Source organism: Musa acuminata, chromosome BXJ3-3, assembly GCF_036884655.1.
Source record: "Musa acuminata AAA Group cultivar baxijiao chromosome BXJ3-3, Cavendish_Baxijiao_AAA, whole genome shotgun sequence".
Classification (NCBI taxonomy): Eukaryota; Viridiplantae; Streptophyta; class Magnoliopsida; order Zingiberales; family Musaceae; genus Musa; species Musa acuminata.
The window spans coordinates 35,952,832-35,968,979 of record NC_088351.1 but is presented as its reverse complement, the minus strand read 5'-3'; the positions used below and the strand labels follow the sequence as shown (position 1 = coordinate 35,968,979).

Genomic DNA, 16,148 nt, shown 5'->3' with positions numbered 1-16,148 from the left:
GAAACCAAGCCTGGAGCTAAAGTAATGGCATAGTTTCTTGTACAAATAGGCTGTGTCATGAGTTGTTGCAACTCTGACACTCATCTGATATTGGTTTCACTCTACAAGTCTCAACATTTAGGATTGCATTTTGCTGGGCTACTAGTTTTTTTTTTGTTCTTTCTTTCTAGAGACTTGCAGTAATGGTTTGGTTATAAGAAGACATGATGTTCTCTCCGTGCTTTGATGACAATGTAAAACCTCCAAAGGCACTAAAGTAGCATGTATCACTCCTAAAGATTTAGAATTTATGCAGCATCATTTGAAGAGGAAAAAGAGTTGCAATTCAGAGATGGTTGAGATGTCTTGCATTCAGGCCTTTCTATTTGTTTTATCAGGCTTTTATGAAAATGGATCCCTTGCAGATCTCATCCTAATATGCATGCTAACAATACAGGCTTAACTTAATCATCATCTTCTGTCTACAGGAAAATATTGAGAACTACCATACTTGGTCTCTGGCATCATCCTGCATGGGGAGGGGATTACATCATTGCAGGGGGGGGGTGGGGGAGAAGGAAGGAGAAAGAAGCAGAGGAGGAGAAGAAGAGAAGGAAGAGGAGCACTGGTGAGTGTACTTCAAACTCTTGTACTTGTGCTTCAATCTCTTTGAGAGCACCATGAAATCACAATAATCATGTTAATCCTCGTTTCCTAAATAAGGTTGCTCTTACACATTGAAATCGACATTGCATGCATCTCATTTTGATTGATGAAGAGATTTAGTGGGCATCTGGTTTTTCACTACTTGGCACTTGCAGAAAGAAGCAAAAAGTCCACCCTACTTTTTGCTGATACTCTAACCATCTTAACATTAATTAATACGAGCAACACTGATGATACATGTGGATCATGCATTAGTACTTTTGATTCCATCAGCAGGATCCCTTCCCCAAAAGAAAAGACTGCAATCAGTGAGGCAACCATGGCAGGTCTGTGGATGATGCAGGTCCACATCTAGTGATGGTGCTCAGCTCAAAATATCCTCAATGGAGTGGATGACATTCCAAGTGCTTCACCTACTCTGGCCAATCCATTGCCAACTGTTCCTTTCCACAATATGATTTATTTTGATGCATCTGATCATATGTGATCAAGCATCCCTCTTACTATGTAGCAGTAAACCTCCATTCATATGGGAAAAGTGTTCTCAAGACTCAACTACTTTCTTCAAAAAAAAAAACCTCTTTTCTCTTTTCTCTTTTTTTTTTTTGGTCAAAGGGAGTGAGGCCTGCAGATTTAAGATGTTGCATATATTATACATTGATGCTCAACTATTCTCTTGTTAGTCAAAGAGAGTGAGGTTTTATGATTAATAACGAAAAGATTTTATTGGATATTACAATCTTATTTGATAAATTATATACTGATTGATAAGATATATTTTGAGTCATTGAGAAGTTTTCCGATATCGATCCGCAGACCAAATTTTGCTGACTCATCGATTACGACACATATGTTCTTTTAAAAATATATATTAATTATTTTTTTTAAAAAAAACTATAAGTCGAATATAAATGAAGAAAAAGTAAATTGCATAGCAATGGAAAAAAGAAATGGTGTATGTGACAAATTTCGATTATATTAATATTAATATGATGAATAAATGTTCTTCCGATTCAATTGTGGCCGCACAAAATATCACAATGCAACCTTCATCCACGGCCACACACCCACCTCCTCCATACGACTCCCACACCCACGAGGCTACCCAAATCCGACGTGGACCTCCGGCGAGCGGGATAACTGGGGTCCATGGTCAGGGTAAAGGTTTGGGCACCACCGCGCGGTACGGGTGTAGGGCGCCCTCGTGCCGATGCCATGCGGGCCATCTCTGCCCGTGTGTGGTCCCCACGGAAGCAAAACCCTACTCTTACATCGTTTGGGGGTGGGGAACAGTTCCCGTTATATAGGCGTGGATGATCACAGTGAACCCGAGCGAGAAGCCGCGCGGCTGCCTCCCCAAATACCTTGCCTTTCTCTTCTCTCCCCCTCGCCTCTCTCTCTCTCTCCCTTTGGCCTCCTCTTCCATCATGGCTGTCTGCCACCACCACCACCACCTCCTCCCCCTCCACCACCGTTATCGGATCCGCTCCTCCTTCTGCCCCTCCCCTCTGCTTCCATTCCGCAAGCCACTCTCCGCCACGTTCCCCCTCCCTAAGCCACGGCTCCGCCTTCCGCAGCTGGTCCCGCGCCCCCTCCGCCTCCAGCCAAGGGCCTCCGCGAAGGCGGCGGGGGAGGCTGAAACCTCAGAGCGGCAGCGGCCGGTGGGAGGTAAGCGGACTGACATCAAGAAGATCATGATTCTGGGGGCGGGGCCCATCGTGATCGGGCAGGCGTGCGAGTTCGACTACTCCGGCACGCAAGCGTGCAAGGCTCTGGTGGACGAGGGATATGAGGTGGTGCTCGTCAACTCCAATCCGGCCACTATCATGACCGACCCCGACCTCGCCCACCGCACCTACGTGGGCCCCATGACCCCGGAGCTCGTCGAGCAGATCATCGACGCCGAGCGCCCCGACGCCCTTCTCCCCACCATGGGCGGCCAGACCGCCCTTAACCTCGCAGTCGCCCTCGCGGATTCAGGCGCCCTTGCCCGCCATGGCATCGAGCTCATCGGCGCGAAGCTTAAAGCTATCAAAACCGCGGAGGACCGCGACCTCTTCAAGCGTGCCATGGATCGCATCGGCCTCCGCACTCCACCCTCCGGCATCGGCAACACCTTGGAAGAGTGCCTTGCTGTTGCCGATGACATCGGTGGATTCCCCCTCATCATTCGCCCCGCCTTCACCCTTGGTGGCACAGGCGGTGGCATCGCCTACAACCGCGATGAGTTTGAGGCTATCTGCCGCGCCGGGCTCGCTGCCAGTCTTACGACCCAGGTCCTCGTGGAAAAATCACTCCTTGGGTGGAAGGAGTACGAGCTGGAGGTAATGCGTGACCTGGCCGACAATGTGGTGATCATCTGCTCGATTGAGAACATCGATCCCATGGGTGTTCACACGGGGGATTCAATCACTGTGGCGCCAGCGCAAACGCTCACGGACAAGGAGTACCAGAGACTCAGGGACTACTCTGTGGCCATCATCAGGGAAATTGGGGTGGAGTGTGGGGGATCCAACGTGCAATTTGCAGTAAATCCGGTGGACGGAGAGGTGATGATTATTGAGATGAATCCAAGGGTGTCACGGTCATCTGCCCTTGCTTCAAAGGCGACGGGCTTTCCCATTGCCAAGATGGCTGCTAAGCTGTCTGTAGGTTACACGCTTGATCAGATTCCAAATGATATTACAAAGAAGACACCGGCTAGTTTCGAGCCCTCCATCGATTATGTGGTAACAAAGGTATGGCCTCGCTATTCTTCTACATTACATATCATAGATGTGCTGATTTCTTTAGACCAATTCTGCTGGTCTTAATTTTTTCCTCTCTGTGATATAAAAGCTTGATTAATGGATCATATTCCTTCCTGCAATGTGTTGCCTGTGTTTCTTTGTGCTCATTTCCTCAAAACAAAGTTTTCAAAGTTCTAAGGGGGACATAAGCAGTAATCCCTTAGAAGATTATGCCAAAAGCTTTATGACGGTCACAATTTATGAGAGAATAATCTAGATTTTGAACATGTATATATTAATTAGGCGCAAACATTTGGCTGATTTGTGTTCATGGAAATTATGGTGTCTCATGCTAATTAATTTTTACATGTGGATCGTATAAGGTGAAATTCTTATCAACCATTATTTGTATCCGCCATTACAGAAACAATCTTATGACATGTTAAATCTGTTGGAAATTGCATCTTAAGATACTAATATAAATATAAATTAATAAATATTATTTTATAACAATTGATATATAATCTCTTGTCATTATGGCTAATGCCATGCATAAAAAGTGAAATTAACTAACTTTTTTCTTTGTTTGTTGTTGCTGTTCATTGCTCAAAATTTTATTTATTTGTTGATTGAGATTTATAAATGTCATGTTCATGTTGCATGACTCAAAATGATAATTACCCTCATCTTACTATCCATTTTTATCCTTCAGTTATTATCAACTGTAACACCTCGAGTATAATTTAAGACAGAAAGGCAGGATTCAGGAGCTTATATAGGCTACCTAGGCCACATTTAAGTATTTGAGCAGTCACATGCCTTGAAACCCAAAAAGGTTTAAGGCACCTAAGGGTAGCTCAGCTGCCTAAACACCTATTCAGTTAACTAAATTCAATAACTCTTTAATGACAGTTACAACTCTCTTGGCTAGGATGCAAGTTGGTAAACGGCCAATACATATGGATTCCATTAAATCTTGTTAACTCTCCTTGTGTGGAATTTACAAGAAAGTTGATGTTGAACTGCATGATCATTTCTGAGTTATCATTCTGTTGTTGCTTGATTTTGGGAAGTCGTTGGTGATACATGGAATTTTAGTTCTGACTCACTTCATTGACCTTTTCTTAGGGGAAAGAGTTTTTTTTTAAATATCAAACTTGTATTTTATATTTCTCAATTCAAGAGCTTAAAAGAAAAGTAATGTCTGAGCTTCAAACACGTGAAATTTGAACATTTCTACTACCTTTCTTCTCTAATTGCTCTTATTTGTTAGTAGCAATCTATTCTTTCTGCAAGTCATGATGCATGCCCATGGTATTGCTTCACCTCTCTGCTCTCTTTGTATATCTGATGCAGATTCCACGTTTTGCTTTTGAGAAATTCCCTGGTTCAGAACCAATCTTAACAACCCAGATGAAATCTGTTGGTGAGGCAATGGCACTTGGGAGGACTTTCCAAGAATCCTTCCAGAAGGCAGTTCGATCATTGGAGTCTGGGTACTCTGGCTGGGGTTGTGCACCCATTAAGGAACTCAACTGGGACTGGGATCAGTTAAAGTACAGCATGCGAGTTCCAAATCCAGATCGTATGCATGCCATATATGCAGCAATTAAGAAAGGAATGAAGGTAGAGGAAATTCATGAGCTGAGCTTCATTGACAAGTGGTTCCTTACTCAACTCAAGGAGCTAGTGGATGTGGAACAGTTCCTCCTGTCACAGACACTGGACCAGCTGACAAAGCATGACTTCTATGAAGTTAAAAGGAGGGGCTTTAGTGATAGGCAGATTGCTTATGCAACTTCTTCCTCGGAGAGTGACGTCCGATCAAGGCGCTTGTCACTAGGTGTGACCCCAGCATATAAAAGGGTTGACACCTGTGCTGCAGAGTTCGAGGCAAACACTCCCTACATGTACTCCTCTTATGATTTTGAATGTGAATCAGCTCCCACTCCAAAGAAAAAGGTGTTGATATTGGGGGGTGGACCTAACCGTATTGGCCAGGGTATTGAGTTTGATTACTGCTGCTGTCATGCTTCTTTTGCCCTTAAAGAGGTCCGTTTTGCTTTCATCACAATATTTTTATCCTGTTTTCTGTACCTCTTTATTACTTGGGGATCATGCTATTTATTGTTGTTGTCATTTTGTTTTGCTGAGATTTTGTAAGTTTGTCTCTGGTTCCACTTAAAGTAATTTATCATATTCCAAAGCCGTGTCCCATGCATTTTGTCATATTCTTGTTACATCTCAGGTCCTCTACCCTTCTTCTATCTTCTTTTCATTATTCATCTGTAAGGCTCTGTAAATTTCAGGAAAATTTGATTTTGAATGTCTATTATTGGTATGCTGACTGTATTTTCTTACTTATCGCTACAGTAACTAAATTAATTTTCTTTTGGTATTTTCTTGTTTCTAGAATGGATATGAGACAATCATGATGAACTCAAATCCAGAGACTGTATCCACTGATTACGATACCAGCGATCGACTATACTTTGAACCTTTGACCGTTGAGGATGTTCTGAATGTGATTGACTTAGAGCGGCCAAATGGTATTATTGTACAGTTTGGTGGGCAAACTCCTTTAAAGCTTGCTCTCCCCATACAGCAGTATCTTGAAGAACAAAAGTTGGTAGCTTCCACTGGGACAGGGCATGTGCAAATTTGGGGAACATCACCTGATTCCATTGATGCTGCAGAAGATAGAGAACGATTTAATGCAATTCTCGATAATCTCAAGATTGAGCAACCTAAAGGGGGCATAGCAAAGAGTGAATCAGATGCCATATCGATTGCGAGTAAAATTGGTTACCCTGTTGTAGTCAGACCTTCTTATGTCTTGGGTGGACGTGCGATGGAAATTGTTTACAGTGATGATAAACTTAGCAAATACCTTGAGAATGCAGTAGAAGTTGATCCTGAGCGCCCTGTGTTGATAGATAAATATCTCACAGATGCCATCGAAATTGATGTGGATGCATTGGCTGACTCAAATGGGAACGTGGTAATTGGTGGTATCATGGAGCACATTGAGCAGGCAGGTGTTCATTCGGGTGACTCAGCCTGTTTGCTTCCTACAAAAACTGTGTCAAATAAGTGCCTGGATACAATTCGCCAGTGGACAATCAAGCTGGCCAAAAAACTTGATGTATGCGGGCTTATGAATTGCCAATATGCAATTACTGCTTCTGGTGATGTATACCTTCTTGAAGCCAATCCACGTGCTTCTCGCACTGTCCCTTTTGTTTCTAAAGCTATTGGACACCCCTTGGCAAAATATGCATCTCTTGTCATGTCTGGGAAAAACTTACATGAACTTGGATTTACAAAAGAGGTGGTGCCTAGGCATGTGTCAGTCAAGGAGGCCGTACTTCCATTCGAGAAATTCCAAGGATGTGATGTTCTTCTTGGCCCAGAGATGCGTAGCACTGGAGAAGTTATGGGAATTGACTTTGACTTCCATGTGGCTTTTGCCAAGGCACAGATTGCTGCCGGACAGCAGCTTCCAGCTAGTGGTACAGTCTTTCTCAGCCTAAATGACTTGACAAAGCCACACCTTGCTTCAATCGCTCGTGGATTCCTAGAACTTGGTTTCAAAATTGTTGCAACTTCTGGGACGGCTCGTGTGCTTGAATTGGAGGGTATACCGGTGGAGGTTGTTCTTAAGATGCATGAGGGGAGACCTCATGCAGGGGATATGCTAGCAAATCGTGAAATACAAGCTATGGTGATAACAAGTTCTGGTGATGCTCTAGATTCAATTGATGGAAGGCAGCTGAGGAGGATGGCGCTGGCGTACAAGATCCCAATTATAACAACAGTTGCCGGGGCATTAGCTACTGTGGAAGCTATTAAGAGCTTGAAACATAGCTCTATCAAGATGCTAGCGTTGCAGGACTACTTTACTGTTTCAGATGAGCATCCGAAGTTGCAGGCGGCATCATCTGCCATTTAGCCGTGTTTTTCTTTTATATAGAGGTTTTTCTCTCATCCACTTGCTGTCTTTTGTTGCTCCAATGTAGCAGTCAATGATTTGTATTTAAATTATCCACATTGCATTAACATTTTTATCTAGTTAATGTTTGTGCCACTGATATGCACAGCATCAATTTGATAACTCATTCATTTTTCTTGCTTATTTTGGGTTCTTTGGTTGAGAAACTCTACGAGCTTTTTTGTCTATTTGTTATTGTTCTATGCTTGCATGGAAAATGTACCCAGAGCCAGGATGACTCATTTTCAATTTTCATCTTTGGCAGTTTTGTTGAAGGGTTTTGGCTCTGCCTTTTAACCATCATTCTCAATAAAGAAGTTTATTTTCTCCCATCCACTTTCCTCGATGAATTTACTTCTAAAATTCTCCAAATCATTTATAAAATGTCAATAGCAAGCCATCTTATCTTGTATATGATTTACTGTTCTTGGTATTTTAAGTTCTGAAATGTGCATCTTGCTTTAGCAACTGCAGAACATTCTGATTCCCTCGTGATGCTTTCTCTGATCATTACTCGTTTTTATTGTGATTAAGAATCAATAAGGAAACCTTTTCTAAACCATAGTGTTATAATTCAGCAATCATAAAATCCATGTAATCTTTTGGCTTTTAACTGCCCTACATCATGTTCTGAACCTGATGTGGATGCCAGCTGACTTTTTACATGGAAAAAAATTCCTCTTTTCATGAATTGGTACACCTAGTAAGGTGTACAAAAGTAATCTGAGCGTATGTTACTTCAGGTTCAGTATATTTCTCTGGTGTTTAGAGTAAACGTCTTTATGATACGCTGGTGCTCTTCTACTTTTGTAAGTTTACCATATCACTGTGGAGCTCAAAAATCTTACTCGAAGACCAGGTACTACTTTAGTACCATTAACCTTGTTCCTTTAATACGTCATCAGCTTTGTGTCCTATTCTTATTGCCTTCTTCTACTGCACTTGTAGTTGCTATCAGTCACCGATAATTGGATAACCATGACAACTTTTTTTCAGGGTTGCAGCTGCATTGAATCAACATACTAGATGTGATGTTGGCAGTCTTGTTAGACTGAACTGCCATCACTAGTGCTGAAAGAAATGTGCTGGCTGGATTTGTGTATACAACTCATCAAGCTTTTTGTGAGATCTACATGAAGTTGCAAACCCAAAAGCCAAATGTAGGGCGCTTTTGCACCGAGGGGTTTCAGTCTAACATGATAAAAAATGGAAATGAAAAGATTATGTAAACAGAACGGGTATGAAAACTAGAAAGCATTTCTTGTTTAATGAAGATTCTTTAAATTTTCAGATTTTCGAGCTTGTCTCAAATGTGTGTTAACTGCATGCCTTGCTAGTTTGAGGGACTCCTGAATAATAATTTGTGACATGCTCTGTTCTTCTGCATTGTGTTGACATCATACATTTTGGTTCCACCTTGTCTGTTGATTAGTGTCTGAAGCAATATGTTTCTTCTCTGGAAGGATAGAACTGGTTCACACCTCAGCTAACTACATTTCAATCTCAGGCAATGTTGGTACAAAATCTCCTACATGATCAGCCCCAGTTACTGTTACATTTGATGGCAGATTCAGTTGCATGACATGGCAGTAGAGTGTAGAACCAACAGGTATCTTGACTTCCTCTACTTCCTGTGGCTATGCTTGTCTGAGATCAAACCTATTTCTAGGCATTTCTATGGTCAATGTAGTCATTCTATCTCTGTTATTTTTCTCTTCCTTAAACTTATGATTTGAGTTGTTGCAACATAGTACATCGATATACTAAGACTGTCTGGCTTTAGAGATCAAAATAGTGATCATAATGATCTCAGATTATTCTCCACATCCTAATTCTTTTATTTTTGTCCCTCCATCAGTTCTCTATTAATCTCATGACTTGTATTCAAAATACTCAAAGTGAGTTATCTTAATTTCTTTGATAAAACTGAATTTTGGATCAGAAAATCCAAATCTTTGCAATGTTTTCGACAGTATGAATGATTTTTCTGAAAATATATTTGAGTTTGGATCAAATCTAAATTATCTTTCTTGTTAACTCACAAATTCAATCTTTCCAAATTCCAAACACATCCCCACCAATCATTCACAACTAAAAGATAAAAAAGAAGACTCTTCAGCTTCATCTAAAATGAAAGAATTCTCTCAATTACATTTATCCAACAAAAAATTACATTAGGATATATTGAAGTCATGTGCTTCATCTCAAATGAACAAATTCCACCCTATGCAAAAGAATCAGAGCAGCAAACAACTGCTTCAGCTTCACCAACAAAATAACAAGAGAATTCACAGAGTTTTCTGGATGCAGGTAGGTTTCTTCCCCTGCATGCAATCCCAGAGTTCTTATTCCGTGGAGATCTAGTGTTAGCTTCGAGGCGTGCCACCAATCAAGCAATCACCTCTTGAATTTGGGAAGGGTAAGACAGACTGTGGGGGTCGGAATGCCCATGTACTGTAGCCTGGGAGACAGCCTCACCTTGGGGCTCGGCCGCGGCGACGGGATCGGGAGCTTGACGCCGACGGGCGAAGGAGCCACCCTGGGCGAGAGGTTGACCTGCTCCAGCGCCATGGACTGGAGATCCACCGGGTAGTCGCGGACGCACCCGATGCGCGCCCCCGTGCCCGTCGTCCATCTGCACGACAGGCGCCGGCCCAGCTCCAGCGCTTCCGCGGCTTTCTCACCCAACATCTCCTCCTCAGCTGCAACTGCTGGCTTACTTCTCTCCTTATCGAGCACAGGGAACTCGTCGTCGTCCACAGAACATTTCTGAGAAGCAAAAAGGCTTTGTGTTGGATGCGTGCGATCTCATCTGCGTCTACGATCGAAGGGAAGAAACAGAGATTTACCTTGACATCGGTGAGGTCGACATTGTTGTCCTTAAGGAAGCTGATGAACTCCCTAAAATTGTCTTCGGTCGGGAGGTAATGGCCGCTGTATGGCCATATAGCCTGAGGTAATCACCAAGCTCTGTCATGACCTTGACTTTTAGATGAACAGGACAACTGTGATAAGGTAATCGTACCTTGAGAATTCCTTCTTTGGCAACCATCCTTCCAGCTGCTGTCGTAGCTGCCCCAGCGAGAAAGCTCGAGTGCTGGAAAGTGCCTTTGTTCTTCTGCTCATGGAGGCCAAACAACAACAGAGAAGAAACAAAGATGAGTTCATCGAGTTTCCTGCGGAGAAGTGAAGAGTTTGATCGATGGATATGATGTGCACCTGCCCGACGTACAGTGCCCTTGATGTGCTGAGAACGAAGATCCACTTGGATCCTTCGGTGGTGTTCACGGGCTTTGCATTCTGTCTGTACACGAGCTTCCCGTTCTCCACCGTGACTTCATATGCTTCCCTCTCTTTCTGCAAGCCGGTGATGATGATGACGATGCATGATCAGATACAGTATGTATGCACACATCTCTGGTAGCATTGGTGTGATCGAGCATGGAGCTTACCGGACCAAGATAAGTGATGCACTGCCCTTGAAGCTTGTTTCTTGGGCACTTCTCAAGATTCACCTCTCTTCCATCTCCAACATCCAACCTTCACATTCAACCAGAGGAGGAGGAGGATGAGAAAGACAGAAAAGATGAGCAGAGCAGGTTCCACAACAGATGTACCACATACCAGTAGAAGAATGGCTGGCTGCTCTCACTTCCGAACCAGACGTCGTAGTACAAATGCAAATTGTGCCCGTAACGATGTCGCGGATCGATCTGCACGTATCAACATGGTAAGTTTCTCTACTGCTTCTCTTGTGATGGTAAAGATTAGAGATGATGCTTACAGCTTCCAGCCAATGCTGCAGTGCTAGCTTCTGAGCCTTTTCATCCTTGGAGAGGCCTTTGCCAACCTGAGAGAGATGGAAGCATGCACGCATGAGATTGATCGGATGTACCAAGAACGATTGCTGGATTCGTAGCATCAGATGAAAATTCAAATTACCCTGGCTAATCTCTTCTTGGCCCTCGCCCATTTGGAAATTGCTGTCTCCGGCTTCTCGACGTCGAAGAAGGAGACCGAACTGCGCTTGAGAGAAGCAAAATCCAGTGCCTTCCACCTACAGGCGGAGGAAGAACAACAGATGAGATCCGAATGAGGTCAAAGAAAAGGGTAGGAATCATGGAGTAAGAGTCAGAGACGACGTACCAGAGTTCCTCCACCACCACCGCACAATCTGCCAGGTTTCTTCTGGTCCGGTAGCTCTTGTAGACCTTCTGCACCGTGGTCGCGGCAGCGTCGAGCTCGCTCAAAGGCCTGGGCGAAGAGAACTCGAGAAGCTGATGCGGGAGCTTCACATGGGGCGCCGGGAAGTTCGCCGGGATCTTGAGACAAGATGGCTGCAGCGTGACGTCGTCATCACCTGTCGCTTGGTCGCCGACCGAGGCGGCTGCATCGAGCTTCGTGGGTTCAGGTTCCCAGTTCTTGAAGCTCAATGATCTCTCCATGACCGCGTCACGGGCCGCCGCCGCCGCCCCAGCACCGGCCACCATCTTGTTCGACGAATCGCTTCTTCTGAAACTGAGTGATCTCAGGAGCCTATTGGCATCCTTTTCACCGAAGCTAATGGATCTCGCTACGGCAGCTTTTGCTTCTGTCAAACCGAAGACTTTGCTTCTCATGACCCCAACCCAGTTCCATGAGAGCAAGGAGAAGGACAAGCCCATGGGACTTGCTGCAACCAAGTCTCGCCTACAGAGGAATCAACCCTGTCGAGGAATCACTGTACCTAGCAGACCGCAGGAGGAAGCCAACTGCTCTGCAGCAGAAGAAACAGATCCTTCAATCAACTTGTGCTTGTGATGGCCAACCATCCCTCATATATATATATATATATAGAGAGAGAGAGAGACAGAGATGCAAGTGGAGAGAAGGGGGCGATGGATGAGAGAGACCAGTCGTCGCCGGACTTCCATCCACGCGCCCACTGTACCGCGTCCTTCGTGGAAACGAGAAGTGATACAGTATTCTGTGGAATAGTTTTGGAAAGACAGGGCTGCCATGACCTTTCCAGCTTCGGCCTTTGAATAGTCAAGCTCGTGCGGATAGAATATTTGAACGAGAGGGAGAGAGGGAGAGAGAGAGAGAGAGAGAGGAGACATTGTTGATTGACTGCTGCAGGTCCAGCCTCCGCAAGTAGGCCTCGTGAGGTAATGGGAGCCGTACGGTCTACCGACAACCAACCCCGTTTCCCAGATACGTTTAATGGATCAAAATATTAGGAAAAATTACAGAAAAAAAGGATCGGTTAAAATACTCCTCGTAGAATTGACCCCAAAAAAATCTCATCCTTTTCAGTCAATCGTGACTGCTAAATTAGTCAAATAAAAATATCATAGCTAATTGAAAACCCAATACAAATTAATTAGTTATATATGTATTCTGTTGATTCAGAAATAGGACCATAAAACCTCGTATTATACAATATTTCAGGCAAAAAAGAGTAGCGACAAAATATAATTAGCTGCCTAAACTTTAATTCTGGACTGTTGGAACATTTAAGTAATCTTTGAATTAAATTGCAATCCAACGTAAACATAAACATTCATAAATGATGTTTATGAAACAGGCATTAATTATGGTGGACGAGCATTAACTGCCCTCTCAGTCAATGATTCAAGCAAAGCCTGTTGAGCGTCACTGTTACCATTACTCATTAAGATATTTTTCTTTATTATTTCATGTATTTGTGACGCATACTTACTGATCGATCAAATCTATTATTAAAAATTTTATAATATTGATAGCGATCCTCTATACCATGGCATAGTGAGCTGGCATGGTTTGGTTCAGTCACAAGTGCATAGGATCATCCACGTTGATGTTCGGTCAGCGAGGATCGTAGTATGGCAAGATCAAGCTTGGGCTCTGGCTTCAAAGTCAAGAACTTCCTTGGGTTGATCGTTTGTTTCTTAGTCTTCAGTCCCTGCATACAGGTCAGGAAGGGGTTCCTGATTTCGACTTTTTCGAAGATCTTGTTAGAATTGAGTGATAATCCCCCCTTGTGGTCAACTTCACGAGAGATTTTTATCCTTTCCTTAGGGGATCAGTTGTACCTATTATATTTATTACTGTCGGTGCTATACTCGGTCAGCGTCGTCTCGATCTTTGCAAGATGGTGTTATATTCGGTGGGTGCCGTCCCGACCTTTCTGAGATGGCACTATACTCAATCGGTGCCGTGCCGACTTGGTCTTTGCTAGTTGGTGCAACACTCGTTCAGCACCGTCCCAATCTTTACGAGACGACGCTGTACTTGGTCAGCGTCGTCCGACCTTTGCGGAATTAGCATTGATCGGGGGTACAATTCGGCGTATTATCTTTGATGCTGTTGTGATTGAGAATAGTGGTCGGAGGGTAGGTTCCCAATATATGCTCCATCAAATATGTAATCGTGACCAAATACAATGATAAATATATCAATAATAATTATTAAAATGGGGAGAAAGGACTGTTTGCTTATGATTTGTCCATCAAACGATGATGTTTTTCTAGTCTTTCAAGGTGGCATATCAGAGTTGTTTTCTACTAACACGCGCAGTCAAACATCGTCTGCTCTCGAAGCCACTTTAAAGGTGCAATGTGAAGATGCATTAGCTGAAATCACTGACCATTACCGATGAATTCGAGTTGCTCAACTTAGATTTCCCTTTCCTTTTCTTTCGAGAAGTTCAACTCGGATGTTTGAATTCGTATAAAAGCTTGAAATATCATATTTTGAATATTGATAAGTGTTTTCTCCATACCAAAAGGCATCAATGTGTTACGTTTAAATGATAATAATAAGGTGATGTGTCTTAAATGTCATGATAAGATTATCTATATATTATCTTATGCGTATAAGTGTTTCATCGTCAGATGCAGTATTTTGCGAAGCAATAAATAATCAAATGATCGATACCGTCAATCCATGCAATAAATATAATTTGTCTTCATGCGTTAACTTGCAGTTTTCCATCATCAAGTCAACGCTGGAAATTTTGACCAAGACATTGGACTACGTGCGGTCTCCCAGCTGCGCAATCTTGGACGACAAGTACGTAGCACGCTAATCCCAAACCACGGAACGAAACAGGTCGCAACACGTAAAGCGTGCGAGAGAGAGAGACAGAGAGAGGGTGCGTGGTTTGGAATTGTGCCCCCGAGTGTTGGCAGGGATTGACCGTTGACTTGTGTTCCGACGTGGGATAGATTTTTCCGACCTCTTTTTTACCGTGTGAAAGTTTAATTTGTCCGAGCAAATCTGACCATACGCGTGCTTCCTCCTCTGACCGGATAATCCACACCCGTCCCTACGTCACCGTAAGGATGCTACGAACCTCCTCGACTCTCTAGAAAACTGATGGTTGACTTCCTTTATCTGCGAAGTAGTAATCCATCATTAAGCATATAATCAAAAATCAACCCACAAAGCTTGCTTGCTCTTACGCAACACAAAGAGAAAAACACAAACACAAAACGAAAACGCTGCCAACATTGCTGCCTCTTACGAGCTACAAATAATAATAAATCATGAGACCGTCGAAACATCATGAACGTTTATGTGGGCATCTTAATTGCGGTGTTTTATGACGGTCATCGAGTCAACTCGCATGAGTCAAAGGCTTAGCGAAGATTCAAACTCCGGTGCACTTCAAACTGCTACATCGAAATTTCCATGGAACTTAGGAGGACGTGGAAATTATTCTGTATGCAGAGTCTGCGACTTAACTTGAGGTCATAGTCTTCGTTGGACAATTGATCTCGGTTTCAGACGCGGAAACACAAGTAGTCGCTGATATATGAAAATTTGATGTGACGATTGAAATCAAATATCTTACGTATATTATTTGATAATCAATAAGATATCTTGAATGTTGAGAAGCAATAGAACGTGTTACACCGTACTATAATCTATATTTCTTTCTATTTAAAATATTACTGTAATTGATGGAATACGAATATATTGAAAGTTAAGACAAGAAATCTCATATGATCTCTAGAAGATTTTACTTATATATAATCTTAGTAAGAATCTATTAATCTCGATATATCTTAGCCAATTAATTAGGATCTAAAATATAATATAAGATATAAAAGAATTAAAATAAAAAAAGTATTTAAAAATAATTTTATCCTAATTAGATTTTATAATTTTTAAAAATATTTATACTACGTGAATTTAAAAAACGAGCCACTACCATCGAACTCGTAGCCCGTGATACCAAACTGTAATTCCTACTGAGGTCGACGACCTTACGTGCAAGATATTCACGTAATTCTTACAAGAGCTCTATTCGTGCTCTTGTACGATAATCGTTCTGATAAGGTCGATGCATCATATGGGTTATAAACTTCTACCATAATAATGTCACTATACACAGTAACATCATCTCCCAACATAACAACTACCCAATGTAAAGTCGACGATAAATTATCAATGGCACATTGTTGATCAAAATTGAGCAATATCTTTCTAACGCTCGAACATACTAATTTCACCTCTGATTCTACCTATGAACTCTAATACTCATAAACATGAAAACAAAACAAAGGGGAAAACGAGCATAAATACATACAATGTCCTAAAGACAGGGAGATAATGAAATATAATCGTACGATATAAGTGTTATACGATCAAAATAGAAACAATAATAATATAATATAATTTAAATAGATAGGTATAAACATAAATAGATCTAGATTCCTTAACAATCTACCATAACTTCAATTTTAATGACATTACTCTAATACAAATTGTAAGAAACAAAACTATTATATAAAAAATTTATATCAAGATTGAAATTA

At 42.3% G+C, this 16,148-nt stretch overlaps 2 protein-coding genes across 4 annotated transcripts; one reads left to right on the top strand and one right to left on the bottom strand.

Annotated features, from left to right (window-relative positions):
• Nucleotides 1–1,964: 1,964 nt before the first annotated feature.
• Nucleotides 1,965–9,813, top strand: LOC135634221 (carbamoyl phosphate synthase arginine-specific large chain, chloroplastic-like). 3 transcript variants are annotated; one of them, XR_010495265.1, is made up of 6 exons: nucleotides 1,965–3,383; nucleotides 4,731–5,426; nucleotides 5,788–7,349; nucleotides 8,362–8,603; nucleotides 8,873–8,974; nucleotides 9,676–9,813. XR_010495265.1 is itself a non-coding variant. In XM_065144539.1 (4 exons), exons 1-3 carry the CDS (start codon nucleotides 2,073–2,075, stop codon nucleotides 7,324–7,326), a joined length of 3,546 nt encoding a protein of 1,181 aa, XP_065000611.1. In that variant the 5' UTR covers nucleotides 1,965–2,072; the 3' UTR covers nucleotides 7,327–7,349; nucleotides 8,362–8,655. The 3 variants fall into 3 exon arrangements, 2 of the variants coding, with proteins under 2 accessions (XP_065000611.1, XP_065000613.1); XM_065144539.1 differs by lacking the exons at nucleotides 8,873–8,974; nucleotides 9,676–9,813 and having other exon boundaries at nucleotides 8,362–8,655; XM_065144541.1 differs by lacking the exons at nucleotides 8,362–8,603; nucleotides 8,873–8,974; nucleotides 9,676–9,813 and adding an exon at nucleotides 8,109–8,342.
• LOC135634222 (IQ domain-containing protein IQM1-like) lies at nucleotides 9,465–12,251 on the bottom strand. Its single transcript, XM_065144542.1, has 9 exons — nucleotides 11,512–12,251; nucleotides 11,308–11,422; nucleotides 11,150–11,215; nucleotides 10,990–11,078; nucleotides 10,818–10,905; nucleotides 10,585–10,722; nucleotides 10,391–10,483; nucleotides 10,215–10,316; nucleotides 9,465–10,134 (listed from the first exon to the last, which is right to left on the bottom strand). Exons 1-9 carry the CDS (start codon nucleotides 12,027–12,029, stop codon nucleotides 9,763–9,765), a joined length of 1,581 nt encoding a protein of 526 aa, XP_065000614.1. The 5' UTR covers nucleotides 12,030–12,251; the 3' UTR covers nucleotides 9,465–9,762.
• Between the last annotated feature and the right edge of the window lie 3,897 nt (nucleotides 12,252–16,148).